We start from the raw sequence: 15,519 nt of genomic DNA on the forward strand, positions 1-15,519 counted from the left end.
ATACCATTCAATTAACTAAACCATTCCAAACATGTATTGTTCATTCAACCTCAATCACTCATTATAGGTTAAATAAGAATCATTTGCACATATATAAACATCATCAACTTCATTATCTTATACCAACTCAAATGGCCAAAATACATATCCATCAAGCATACCAAAATGACACAAGCCTATACATGCCATGTACCATATATAGACACTTCAAAAGTACCAAAATAGATGTCCAATAGTGCGATGAAGTCTCTAACGATCCACAGATCTGAGCTAGCTTCGTAAAACTATAAAACATTGAGAAATAAACAAAGTAAGCTATAAAGCTTAGTAAGTTCATATGTAAATATGAAATAATTACAACATTCATTAACATTTCAAAATGGATAACATAAATAACATTTAAAGCATCAGTCAATGAGCTAACATAGAGTTTAACCATATTGTAATTCATAAGTCCTCAACTCCTTCTAACTCAATACATGTTTAGTTTTCAGTACATATCTGTACCGTTACATATCTATTTATCATCAACTCTCTTACCAAATCACTTCAAAATTATAAATGCTTACGATACAAATACTTTGAACTTTCTAATGCCATAGTCCAACTATGGTCTTACACATATGTTACCAAGGCCCTGTCGTGGTCTTACATTCACATGCCATAACTCGGTTATGGTCTTATTATCCAATTTGCCATAGCCCAGTTATGGTCTTATTCAACATCTCGTTCACTTAAATCGTACATTAAATTTAATATCTCTACATTTAACTAATAAAATAAATACTATCTCAATTTCATCCACCAAATAAATAAATACATATTCAAGTTTAATTATAAGAACTTACCTTGTGTACTGAAATGACGAAACGGACCGACTATTCAATTACTTTGCTTTTTCCCCTGATCTAAGTCTGAATTCCTCTTTTCTTGATCTATAAGTAATAAAAATCAACTTATTTATTCTTCTATTTATTCAATTCAATCCAAAATACATAATAGGGCTATTTTACACATTTGCCCCTAAACTTTCACATTTTACAATTTAGTCCTTATTACACAAAATCACAAATTCATGCAAATTCACAATAAACCCATCCTAGCCGAATTACCATAATGCCCCTAGAAGCCCATAGTTTCCATTTATTTTATATTTCAACCATACATTTTCAACATTTTTCAATTTAGCCCTTAATTTGCATTTTCACTAAAAATCACTTAACAAAACTTGTATATTTATCAACAAGCATTCAAAATCTATCATCAAACATCAAAACATATGCTATTTTATCAATGGAAACATTCAAAATCTTAAACAATTTTACAAAATAGTCCTTGGGCTAGCTAGACCTAGCTGCAATGATTTCAAAAACATAGAAATCATTAAAAACAGGAAAAAAACCGTACCTTAATTAGCTATAATAGCATGGCCGAATGAAGGAGATGAAGAATGATATTTCCTAGCCCTAGTTTCGATTGAAACAAAAAGAAACAAAGATGATACTTTGTTTTTATTTTACTTATTATAACACAAATCCTAAATTACTTAATTAACCTTTATTATAAACCATTTAAAACACTTAAAATGTGCCCATATATGTCCACCCATAATTCAAATGGTTTAATTACCACTTAAGGCCACCATATTTAAAAGCCAAAGCTATTTGACACCTTTAACTAATAGAACAACACTTTTACATTTTATGCAATTTAGTCCTTTTTCACAAATTAACCAACCAATCGATAAAATTAGCTCACAAAATTTCCACACATATCAAATAACATGCTGTAAATATCGAAAATAATATTAAAATAATTTTTTGATATTGGATTTATGGTTCTGAAACCACTATTCCAATTTAACTAAAACCAGGCTGTTACATTATTTTTAATTTTTCTACATTTTCCTATTTTATTTCAAATTAGTCCATGATTATTTCTAAATTTGATTTTTAGGTTCCATAAGCTCGTTATAAGGCCCATGTTCGTATATATGCTATGAATGATGATTGGTTTCGAATATTTGATATTTAAATTAATAATTGAATGGTTTTAAGTTGTCATCTGATTCGATATGTGTTATAATATTCTATAACCTTAATTTGACAACGGTGACGGGTTAGGGGTGTTACACCTTGCTTGGGAATTTTCAATGTTAGAAATAATGGAAAAAGGGCTAAATGAATAGATCTTGATGCCTTTTCATGTTCTGTAGTAGTAGTTGTTGTTGATTTGCACGGTGGAAGTCTAGATCTGGAGTTTTGAGCTGTTGTAAGTGAGAATTAGATGAGTCTCTATACTAAATTTTTTCATGTATACTATTCACATGAGATATCTTTATAGAAATCGATTGAACGATGAAATCGAAGCTAGAAAAGTATAGTATAATGGTCATGCAACTATATGAATGAATGCTATGGATAGAATGCTTGTTATGGCATGGAATTTAAGAAGTTTAGGTTTGGTTGTATATGTGTGTCTTAGATGTATACTATGGGTATACTCTGTTAAGAGTAAGTTGTGGAGTTAAAGATGAATGTGAATTGTGTCAACGCATGAAGGGTTTGTCAAGAGAGTCTATGTCTATTCACCATGGTAGAGTTTAAAGGGGTCTTTCTGGACGTTAAACACGATCTCTGAAGGAAAAGCCCATGGGCATGACACCTTCTAAAGAGGAACTAAAAGAAGGTTATTACCCAATGGGGTTCACTGCATGTCTCAGGACGATGATGAGAAAACCTCACATAATGTGAGTTTAGGCAAATTCATATTGTAAACATGTCAGGAAGGAAAAGCCTTTGTAGTGTAATATGAAAAAAAAAGCCTTTGTGGCGTAATATGAAAGAAAGCCTTTGTGGCGCAATATGAAATAAATGCCTTAAGGTCGCACTCTCAAGAATCACCGTTGTGGTGAACAATGAATCAATAGCTTGTGTGGCAAATTCTAACGTGATGACCTTTATGGCAAAAACCTAAAAGAACGGTGTACATAGTGAAATCTAAAAGCAGTGCCCTTGTGGCGTAACCTAGAGGAATGATTCTTGGCGAATTATGTATTAAGTTGCTTTGGCGCTTTTAGCATGGCTTGTAAGTGTGGTTAGAAAGATCAGTAAGGCATAGTGTCTCTATGGGCTACGATAAAGTGCTATACAAAACCATGATTAGAATGTGAATAAAGAAGCGATGAGTAAACATAAAAGAAACGTATTCTGAATAAGGATTTTCTAACTTTATATCAAAAGGAATGTACCTGTTACGTTTAGGTGATCAAACATGGATTGTGGAATGACGGCTTAAAGTTACGTATACAAAAGTAAAGGTGATTCGATTTTATGGACCATTATAAAGGAAAACTGGTAAAGACTTATGAAATATCAGATTGAAAGAGGTAAGTGGCATATCGAAGATGTTGATAGGTAAGAAATGGGCTCTAGGCAAGGTATGATATCTAACTTGTAAATGAGAATAGAAATTGAGGGAGTATTCGCCAGTGACTAAGTTGAAGGTTTAGAACGATGTGATCATCTAAATAAGTTCCCTGTTGAGATGTGTCGAAATGACATAGGTAAATGATGTTTTCCTCACTAAATTCTTATGAACTTATATAGGTGTGTGTTTTGTTACAGGCAAATTGATATGAGTCTGCACAGGAGGAATGATGCCAGGGCTACACCAAAGGAGTGGCGTATTAGGTTGTTATACATACAGAGCATGTTGGTGGCGTATTCAAAATCTGAGTTGTCATTGAGAATCTCATACATTGAGGTACTTGTAATATATTAGGATTCCAAAGTAAATATCATTGTAATCCCCTCGCATTGTAGTTGTATTTACTTATGTATTTTAGTTTGAGATTTTATAGTTAAGTTAATTATCTTTATCTCTAAATTGTATAAGTAAATTAAGCTTGTGTCTGTATTTGTATAGTAAAACGCAAGATTCGGATACGGTTGATCGAATCAAGTTGAGGGTGTTACATTATGTTTAAGAGATAAGGTCACCATATCTTGAGGCTTACCCTTATGTCATAAGACAACCAAACCATGTCTCGATACATGTACCCGGAAATGCATGAAAACATTCTTATGGTCTCGAGACATGTTTTTGACGTCTTGAGACATTAGAACAAAAATGCAAAAAAAAAAAAGGACATTATGTAACTGGCCTTCTAAATGTACCTAAACATGTTCATCATGAAACCAAACTATTTCATTTCATACATAATTGTCATATTATAACAAGTCTAAAAGTGCATTTACATAGCATACAACACATTAGATTGAAATTTCAATAGGTAACTAATTAGGAATGTATAAACCTTGTACAAGACATACAAAATCGTTATCCAAATTCAACATAAAAGTACCCAAAAGACCAATATGGTAACAAAATATATATGCTACATACCAAAAACACAAGTTCATCAAAAAAAAAGTGAAAGTCACCTAGAGACCTAGGTACATATCATTCTAATAAAAGGCCTTGACGAAACATTAGAAACTCGTAATGACTTAAAAGTCAATGGTGTCGAAAAACATAGTTTCGGAACCTCATTTTCTTAAAATTAGACCGTGAATACCGTTAGTAAATAATTTTGAGTTATATTAGAGGTGAATTGATTTTTGAATAGGAAGTTCTATCGAATTAGTGATTAATTAAGGTTAAGAGACCAAATTGTAAAAATGATAAAAAATTAATTACTATAGAATTTCTAAATTAGATTATAGGCTAAGGATTAAGGTCGTAATTATACAATTGAAAAACTAAATGGACGGTAGCTTAGTTGTTTATAAAGGAAAATTTTATAAAAGTTTAGTTAAAAATAATAAAAGAAAGGAATGATAATTAAGCATGGTGGAAGGAAAGTGAAAACATTTTTATTCTTCCATCAAAAATTTCATTCATTTTATTGTTAAAAACTAATCATTGTATATTAACACAAAGTGCATGTGGCACGCAACGTATAACTATTTAGTTATTCATTAACCACTCTAAATTTTAATAGTAAAATGAATAAAAATTTAAGTAAAATGAATAAAAATTTAAGTGAAAAACTAACATCAAAATGCAATCTGTATATGATTATTTTACCTAAAAAATTAGTTAAAACCATCTGATTGCAGTGGTTAACTACTGAACTCTATTTAAGTTAGATTGATTTAGATTGATTGATTTAGTTGAATCTACTTTAACTATTTAAAAATTAAACTAGTTATTTTACCATGTAAAAACTGATCAATATGTTAACTATTTAATATTATATAGAAAGTTTATTGCATTATATTTTTATTTGGTTAAGAAGCTTAGCAACCTAAGATTCTTTGTCCTCATTTCTTCTGGGTACATTTGTAGCAACAATGAACAATTTAGACTGTTACAAGTCAATCGCTGGGTTATTCAACGTGCATCATTCCATTTGCTCGAAACATCCAAAGTGGTAAGCTTAGCTAGAAAAATCAGTTGGTTCTAGTCTCCTACTGTCATCTTCTTAGACAATTTTACAAAGCCAGACAAAAGGCAAGTTTTAATGCTCTGCTAAGGGCATCATCCTGAACTAAGATAGTGAATGTCTCCTACTTCTAGAAGGGGTGGACTTTGTTTCTTCCGCATTCACAGATCCATGGCTGTCTGATGTATCCGAGCTGCTAATTTCACCATGTCTTTCCTTACTCGACCAAAGTTTCGAGAATATTTTTGACATCACCAAACCTTTCATTCGACTAGCAGCAACCTTTTCGACTTCGGATTTAGCTGCTTCATTTCCACTATCATTACTGCCTAATCTTAGAGTAGCAAGCTCCCCTTTCAAAGCTTTGATATCATCAGCTGTTGGCACCGAATCCCAATCCTCTTCGGTGTTCGTTGTAGTGGACCTTGAGCTGCCATGAGACCCACCAGGGAGAAGGGCCCTGATGGACCCTGGGAGATCGGACGTGCTGTTTTCAGCTGATGCTGTAGCCCTGACTTGCTCAAAGAAGAGGACCTGCACGACGACTCGCAACGGGAGTCTCTCATTTTGCACAGCATGCATGCAGGCCTCAGCCGATAGCTTCCTGCAGTCCATTAACTTGCATATTCTCTTTCTCTCACTCTTGCTGATTCCAGGATGTTCCTATATTGAGAAGAAGATAAAAGTCTCAGATGTTAGTCTGAAGTTAATAATATAGCTCTAATGAATACGCATTTTCACAATCTAGACTGTAGTTTGTTTTAGAAAATGAAATTTCCTGTAAAAAAACCAGCGCTGTTATGCTCACAAATTACCTTGAGATACATGTCTATGGCACGGTAAAGTCCATCATGAGAAGGTCTCGAGAAGCTAGCTATAGTTTCACCAAGATTGACAAATTTTGAAAGAGGAAAATTCGGATCTTGTGCAATTTCAGCTAGGTAACAGTCAATTAGCTTTGCTACCAACACTTTAGAAGCATCAGGTCCAAACTTGGGGCTTCTACTCCCGAGGAATTCATTATCTACGGGTTCAGTTTGAGAACTGTGAGTCACAAACCCCTCAACCAAGTTTTGAACTATGTCAACATCAAATACTGTTGCTTCACCAGGTGGAGCTCGAATTAATAGATCATTCATCGTTGCCTCCGGAAGCTGCTGAGCAATTCTCCTCATCAACTCATTTCTCTCTGTTTCTCCACAATCCAAAAAAATTGCTGCTCTTAATAATCTAAGCAAGAAGCTACAAGAAACAACTCCTTTCTCAGTTGGCAGCAGCCACACAATGGTCTCCACCAATGACCGATACTTTACGAAATCAATATTCTGGTTCACACCCTTGCTAAAACCAGGCAATCTTCTTAGGGTGTATGCATTTAGGGCTTCTCCAATTACATCTCCAGAAACTCTGCCTTTTGTTTTAATCGTCGCAATCACGCGCTTGTATAGATCAATAGGAAGCTCACAAAGATCTTCTACCCACCAGTCCTTCGGAACCATTTGTGGTTTTCTTGCATCATTCCACTGTGGACTATTTCCATTCTCTGATGCTATCTTTTTCCGATTATAGGTATACGACCATTCCACCTTGGAAGTATCAATTGAAGCCTTGGAAGCTATTGAATCAAGGCAGTGGCTGACCACCTTTAGTTCCTCCGACCATGGAAGCAAAGATTTTGTTGTTTGAAGAACAATGATGGAATCTTTCCAGCTCCTGAATATGCTCGAATTCAGGAAGACATCAATCTTATAGATGAGATTTCCTTTCTCAACAGTTTCATACATCTCGAGGTATTCAGCAGCACATCGAGCTGCGACAACATTGTACGCATTGAGAGTGACAGTCATTCCGTAACAAAACTTAGCACATACTTCAAATGCTGCAGGTCCACCAGGTATATCTTGAATGTGGATTTCATCACCATTCGCATCATTTGTTGCTGCAACCAGCTTCTGCAAGCGTGCACTTTTGGATAACAACGGAAACTACAAAAAAGTTATAGTTTGAGATGTTAGAAACCAAAAAGCATAGCCAGTAGCTACTTAAAAATATTGTAATATAGACAAAATTAAACCAGTCCTTTTAGAATTAAACTTAATTGCCTAGTCAACAAGTTTGGACCATAAACAGAAAACATTATGCTGATTGGACACAGGTGTGAAACCAAAAAACTTTAATAAGATGTTCACCAATCAAATAAACTTGTGGAGGCAGACAATCTGTTTGACTATTTCTGGTTGATGCAAGAATATTGGACCTTAATATATATAATCATTTATATCTCCTATGCTAATCAAACCACTGTACGCTTTGCATGATATGACAGAATGATGTCAGTTCATACCTTATGGAGATAGAATTTCACATCCCCAACGTTAACGACCATGTCAGTTGCTAAGTCACTTGCAACGAACCTGACATATACGCTTCTCCATTCAAGTCAGCAAACAAATAATGCACAAATAGTCACTAAACTACAATATAGGAAAATTTAAACCTAGTTTATAACATCTAAGAGATACATAATTAACTATATCAGATAAATAGTCATAAAAGTGCAGAACGTCAAATAACAGTTACAAGAGCTGATGCTTGCCAAACATACTCAATTGGATCTAATTTTTACACAAAACTCGATAATTATTACACTTTCTTCTCTTGAACAGAGGTTGGAAATGATTGATTTCTCATCCCTTTCGTGTTAAATGTTCTCTCAACTATCAGTGTAGAATATTATTAGGGAAAACTAGGAGAAGAACTCAGTAGTCGGGTCTAACTGTTGTGCTCAACCTTGAATGCAACAAGAACTGGAATGATGGATGGTATCTAGATATCAGAACTGGGGAAGCTAATTAAGTATTCAATTATAAATGATCTATATGGCTAATGCAACCTCAATACGCTGAAATGAAGCCAATCAGCTCATTTACCAGTCATTCCACCTTGAAAATAAATATAAGATTTGGGCATTTAGAGCACTTCTTGATGCCAGAAAAAACTCAGTAAAATATATGCTCCTATAAATTAGCCATATGGTATAAAACTACTTGGAAAGGGAAGGGGAAAGAAAAGGAAACAAACTAGGAGAGGCAAGTATTGAATAAAAGCTATTGATATGTATAATATGATACCTGTTCAGCACACTCAGATGGCAAAATATAAAATAAAGAAATTGATCTTTTTTTAAAGCTTCCATAGAGGAAGATCTCAAGCTTACCTGATATAACCTCCATCAGTCTGAAATGAATCAGGCTTGGACCCCAGTTTCATAAACTTCATCTTGGCTAAACAAATTGTATTTTCCAACACTCACACAATTTCACTTCCTCTTATATCTACAAATATTGCAGTGGCACAAATTAGTACCCAAAACACCACTATAAGAGAAACCTCCACTAACTAAGCTCCTCAAAAATTTCAATTTCAACCACAGGAAGGATGGATCAAAAGAAAACCATGTGCATTTTCTAGTCTGACGAATCTTTTCACACAAAATGAGGTCAAATAAGGGTAGAAATGAATAAATGGAGATTTAAGATTGATTTTACAAAGTGGTCACTTGACTATGAAGAGACCCCCCCCCCAAAAAAAAAAGAAAAGAAAATGGGTTGCTTCCTCAGTTGTTAACACAAACCAAGGACTCCGGGATGCAAAGATTAGCTAAGGAGACATGGTGAAAACATGGTCTCTAACATATATATATATATAATTCTCAAAGCCAAAGACAAACCCACTTGCTTATAACTTACACCACCGTCCTTTCCCTTATTTGTTTAATCTTATTCTCTTTGTTTTTCTACTTTCAATGGATATCTCTCTCTCACACACACACACACTACACTGCCATGAGCTTTTTTTCTGGTCCACAAAATGAAAAAAAAAAATCTCTATACCCCAAAACCCAGAATGCACATTCCTTTACAACTATTGTATTAAGGAAACTCTAACCTTTTACTCCTATGCTTAAGGTAGAAAACCTGCAAGGAAAGAGACATCATTTCTCGGTATGAGTTGAAGAAAACAACTTAGTGGACATGGAGCATCATTTTTTGGAGGTTTCTAAAAGGTAAAAGAATAAAAAAAAATTACTCAAACAATCAAGTCCAAGAATATTGCTCTAAAAGTGAAGAGCTGAAACGGGTAAATTGATTACAAATCAAAATTCAGGAAAATAGTTTATACTTCCATCAAAATAAAGCACTAACAACTGAACCACAAAGAACATCTCCCCTCGGTTGTTTTAAGAGCAAAACAATGAGGGAACTTTATAAAGACTCGAAAACACAAAAAGTGGGATGATCAACAAGATCATATCTTCATTTGTGAAATTAATTCCTCTGAGGTAAAGAACAAAAAGAAGAAAACCAAAAGAAAAAAGGACTAAAAACAAACCTCAAACTGAAAGAAAACAAAGTGGTTGATTCAACAATAGGCCACCTCAAAAAAACCATACAGAAGAAGAGGAGAAGATGTGGAGCATTAGAATCTAAGCATACCTTGAAGGGGTCACTAGAAAAGAGCCTTATATGTCCCAAAGCAGTTCCCTTTACTATTATTGCCCTTCCAAGTATCAAGAATCCAACATCAATATATCATTAACAGTCAAAGAGTAAGCAGGATGTTAACTGTCCACTGCAGTGCATGAAGCAACCGCTATTATCCTTTTAGCCACAACACCAAAGAAACACCAAAACGAAAAAACAAGAAAACCAAACCCCACATAGCATAAAAACTACCCGACCAAAAATCACATCAAAAAGAGGAGCTGGTCCTCATCTTTTGACACCCATCACTTCCCTCTATCCCTTCTATTTAACATTTTCCCACAAAAAGCCAAATCTCAGAATGTTCCCACTCATCTCCTTTGAATCAGCACCGCCACCACTACAAAAATCCTTACCCTCCTCTTATCCCACATATATTCTGATTTCAACCCCCACCAGGCCACCACGCTTCACTCCAAAAAAACCCAAACACTCTATTTAAATATCTATTAAATAAAAACCCGAACTTGACCCCTCTTCCTTTTTGGGTTTTGCAAAAAAATATGGGAACTTCTTTATAATTAACCTTTGCAAAGCCAGAAACTTTGATTAAAAAAAAAAGGGGGACCCCCACCTCCACCGAAGTATGAATTTCAATGGTTTTTTTGTATTTTGGTACTTGGATTCACCGTCTTACATTCTTACAATGAAAAATGCATGCCAACTCTGACAATAATAACTTTGATGCTCCCTTTATCAAATACAAAAACTGACCTTCACTTGGTTTTAGTGTCAATGAATACCATCGCCTGTTTAACCCTATCGCATAACACCCCTTCCGTCCCCCCATCTCTTACTTTGATAATAATGCCATCCATCTCATTTTTTTTTTCTTTATAGTTAGTTCCTTTGTTCAAAGCCCACTAACTTTAAAATATAAATATATGTTGATTTTAGTATATATATATTTTTACTATAAAAATCATAAAATATTTAAGCATGAAAATGACGTAACTTGAAGACCATACAAGGAAAAATAAGATTATAGACATTCAACGTCATTTTATAAAAGTAGTAAAAATAAATTATTTTGAAGTAAATTAAAATAAAATAGAAGTTAAATAATGATGGTAAAAGATCTCTCTAATCCCTTTAATTTTAATATTGAACAATTAGTACCTTTTAAAAAATCGTAGTACCTGAGGACAATTAATTAGATTGTTTATGTTTTTCTCAATTTTAAATAAATTTAATTTGTATCATAATAAGTTTAGCTCTCATATTTTACACATTTTATCATTTGGTCATGATTTTAGTTTGTAATATTTTTATAAAGGTGTAAATGTTAAAATTTATTATATATTTTAAAATCAAGACTAAATTATCAAAATATGTAAATATTAAAAATAAATTTATTATTATATTAGAATAAAATTATACATAATTGACGAAAGATATTAACCCTTTAATTAATTATTCTTTATTTTTTTAAATTATATAAATTAAATTGAATTAAATTTTTAGAGAGATTAATTTAGTTAATTTCAAAATTGATAACCATTGGAGAGGTTTTTTACGGAATATTATAGCAGCAGCTGCATTTATTTTTTATTGTGATATTGTGGAATGGGCCTTGTCCCCTCTCAGGGTTTCACGTGGCTTTGTTATGGCATTCTCTTTGAGCTTCCACACCTTTTTGTTCACCAAAAAAGACTACAAAATCGTAAAGAAATTGTTTCTTACCGAAACACATGGGGTTTATGAGTTGTAAATATACCAAAAAAAAATGTTGTCTGAGAATTACTTCTTTAACGTTTTTACTTAATAAGATTTCGTAATTTGAGATAATAATAAAAATAAGAACCCAAATATTAACTTCAAAAATTAAATTTGATATTTATTTTTCTTAAACAATAATTATATATATAACATATTTACTTGCAAAATAATAATTCCTATAGAGATTTAAGAAATCATACAAGAAGAAAGTACTAGAAACAATCTAGCTATGAATACTGTTTGTTTACTTTTATAAATAAATAAATAAATTATATATCAATTGGATTAAAATTAATTTTTTAATAACTCATTTTCCTTCGATAAACTCTCCCGTGAATTGAATTTATTTTATAAGTGAAGAGGTAAGAGGTAAATGATGTCCAAAGATGTAATCCAAAATTTGATGTAAAAAAAAAAATGTTGGCATGACTCCACTCGTTCACAATCATAACAAGATTTAGGCTTAAATATTCACAATCATAACAAGATTTAGACTTAAATAATAATAAGTAACTTAAATAAATATAGTAGCTCATCACTTAATATTATATATATTGAGTGTCCAATCAGAATGATGAAGAAACTCTGATAAAGACCTAGTGGACAAAATGTGATCACAGTTTTTTTTCCCTTATCCAATCTTTTTATTTCCCTTACCTCACACGTCACATGCATTGCTCCACTAAATGCTTATCTGGCTAAAAATGTAACTTAAAAAATGAAAATTGCTTAGATTTTTACCATAGTATTGGTATTGGTATTTACTTTACCATATTCATTCAATAATTCAATAAGAAAATTCATACAATTTTTATAAATTTTAAAATTGCAAAAACCTTAGGGTCTGTTTGTTTGGTTGTATTTTATTTTCCGGAAAATATTTTCCTCATTTTCCAGTGTTTGGTAGCCTGAAAATCTTTTCCATTTGGAAAACATTTTCCAACTCACGCGTAAAATCCCTTACATTTTGGGAAAATGTCTTACCGTTTCAATTTCTGTAATACATTTTCCCGTGCGTCTCCTTCATCCAGGTAAGGCCCCTTCTCTTGCTGCTGGTATTTCGTTTCTTTTCTCCTTCTCTTTCTCTCTTTCTCATGCAATCTCTCTCTCTCTCTTTCGCAGCCATTTTCCTCTTCCTGTATAGCTTTTTTTTTCAGGTCTTGGCTCCTTAGTTACCATTTTTTTGGGGGGATTTTCAGGGGTTTTATTTTGAAGTACAAGAAGCAGTCACGCCAGAAAGAAGAAAGTCAAGCTTGAAAGCAGCAAAGCCATATTTGGATTCTATTGCAGCTCCTATTGAGTTGCCTCTCCTGGGGTCAAAGAACAAATGCCTTTCTAGAATCCAGCGAAAGCAGAACTAGTGCTTAAGGAAAACGCATAGAAGCAGGCAAGTTGATTCCCATCTCTGAAGGTCAGTTGGAAAATTCCCATTCTCCTGGGTACGAAAGAAAGTAGGCTATTCATTCGCATCGAGCAAGCAGTCGCCACCTTCAACCTAGGTACTTACCTTAAAAACAAATATTTCGAATGTTGTTAAATTTCACAAATACTTCAATGACCTTAAGAAGTTTTTGTCGACAATGAACCCTGTTTCTTCTAATTGAGCTATGTTAATCCACAAATTGTATGGTTTTTTGGGGTTTTTTTAAGAAGACATTATGCATGCAACTATGGTTTCTAGACATGCTGAAATATTGTGTCATACTATTAGAATCAAAAGTATGGGAGGACGTAGATGTAGCTATTTATAATGATAAAAAGTTGTTAAATGAATGGAAATGCATGTTTATGGTTCTTACATTGCTGAGTCTTTTTTGTGATTCATATTTATCGAAAAATAATGCATTAAAGTAAGCTGAATAAATAGTTGCTTAACACACGTGGTCGTGAATTTGATTCTAACATATACGCCTAAATGTTAGAGTCTTCTTTGAACTGGCATGGATCGAGCTTATTGTGGTATTTAAGGGGCTAGATTTGATTTGCAAGATTAAAATATAAACTAAAACATATCGGAATTGACACTCCAATCACTCTCTAATACTGAAGCTAGTAAAGGATTATTGGTTATGAAAAAAAACAAAGAATCTTAGCTTAGTGAAAGAGATGAGAGAGAGATGCCTTATGATGCTTGATCTCAAGCTTGTTTTTTATTGATTGTTTGGTTGGTGTAAGGAGTGACCCACACTATAGCAAGTTGATACTACTTAATAATTGGCATGTCTATCTTACAAAGGATCAACGGATTTATGAGGATACAAACACATGGTTGGCAAAAACTGCAAGCGGAATCTTATCTATATAATTTTATATGTGGACTACATGATTTGGTGATTGTATGAATGAACTACCAAGAGTTTAGAATGAAGTAATTAGTAGAGCCAAAATGAAAGTTTTTTCCCCTTCATGTGCATTTTCATGTCATAATTTCTGTTTTTACTTCTTCAAAAGTAGGCCGGATTGAACTTGGACTATATATTTGACTTTCTGTTTTCTCTCGTCTATATTTATTTACATGTTCTTTTTCTTTTCATTTTTGTACTTGTGAGCACCTTATTATTTATTATGTGTATAAGGTAGTTTAGCAAATAATAGTGTTATATGTATACTATATATTGATCATAAATTTTTAGGATTAACAGCATATATATAGTGATCATAAAGTTTTAGTCAAAGCATAAAAATATACCTTAAATATGTAAATGAAGCAGAAGTCCATGCAGGTCAAATCAACATATAAAAAGAGTTCACTAACTTAATTAGTACTGTCACATAGTTAGACCAGCAAGCATTCATTATAGTTTACATCGAATATCTGAATTAATCAAATTTAAAGTAACTCGAAAGATTGAACATTGGATAATTATTTTATTTTCTTCTCTAAAATGAATAGGTATGAAATTGAAGTTACATTATCTTGTTGTTGATTTACAAATGTCTTCTCCAATTCTTTTTGTACTTCAACCAATCCATCATAGGATTTAGCAAAACAGTTTTCAAGCAGTAAGGAGTATGTGTTCTTTGAATCACAAGTAGGGATCACAACACTTTTCTCCTATTGAAAATCTTGACTTTGGCTCTCACCTTATTTTCCTTCTCCCATTCATGAATTGATGCTTTCATATTCTCATACCTGAGCTTTATCATATATATTAGTGAATGCTCTTTTAGCTCAACCAATTGAATTGGGAAGGTAGTCACATTTGATATTATTATATATCTTTTAATGTTTAAATGCTTTGAAAACTCAACTAAATTATAAAAATAATTAATAATTAATAAATTGAATTAGTGGGATGTGCAATTATTCAATTGTAGCAATGGTTTTGTACTGTGCAGTGTTTAACTTTCAAACTAGATACTTGTGTAATCCTTAACCTTCTCCTTAAATGATTGTTGTGGTTGCTTGTCTTCTTGATTCCTCTTTATTTGTGGGATTATTCAATTGTAGCAATGGTTTTGTACTGTGCAGTGTTTAACTTTGTAAACTATATATTATGTTGTGATGTGCTTAGTCTTATGGGGAAAACACTTGTGGTTACTTGATATGCTTAGTCTTATAGGGAAAATTTTATGCCTTCTTTGTTTCTTTAGCCGATTTTATGCCAGAAATTTTAATGGTTTTTTTTCTTTTGATCTTTCTTCAGATTCACCTTCTTGTTGCTGTTCGTCAAGATTCTGTTGTTGTTTCAGGTAATTCTTCTATTTTTTAATGGAATTTTTGTTAGATTTTTCTGCTGTCGATTCGATGGTATGTGCTGTGAATTAGATTACTGTGAAATTTTCTTTGTGAATCAGATTACTATG

The 15,519-nt window shown here is 32.8% G+C and overlaps 1 protein-coding gene across 5 annotated transcripts; it reads right to left on the reverse strand.

The window, feature by feature from the left end:
• Positions 1 to 5,393: 5,393 nt before the first annotated feature.
• LOC108474124 (BTB/POZ domain-containing protein NPY5-like) lies at positions 5,394 to 10,858 on the reverse strand. Of its 5 annotated transcripts, none has more exons than XM_017776041.2 (6): positions 9,946 to 10,858; positions 9,398 to 9,426; positions 8,667 to 8,784; positions 7,794 to 7,863; positions 6,265 to 7,434; positions 5,394 to 6,112 (listed from the first exon to the last, which is right to left on the reverse strand). In XM_017776041.2, exons 3-6 carry the CDS (start codon positions 8,726 to 8,728, stop codon positions 5,555 to 5,557), a joined length of 1,860 nt encoding a protein of 619 aa, XP_017631530.1. In that variant the 5' UTR covers positions 8,729 to 8,784; positions 9,398 to 9,426; positions 9,946 to 10,858; the 3' UTR covers positions 5,394 to 5,554. The 5 variants fall into 5 exon arrangements, with proteins under 5 accessions (XP_017631530.1, XP_052877890.1, XP_017631531.1 ...); XM_053021930.1 differs by having other exon boundaries at positions 9,842 to 9,957; XM_017776042.2 differs by lacking the exon at positions 9,398 to 9,426.
• Between the last annotated feature and the right edge of the window lie 4,661 nt (positions 10,859 to 15,519).

Source organism: Gossypium arboreum, chromosome 11 (assembly GCF_025698485.1).
Source record: "Gossypium arboreum isolate Shixiya-1 chromosome 11, ASM2569848v2, whole genome shotgun sequence".
NCBI lineage: Eukaryota > Viridiplantae > Streptophyta > Magnoliopsida > Malvales > Malvaceae > Gossypium > Gossypium arboreum.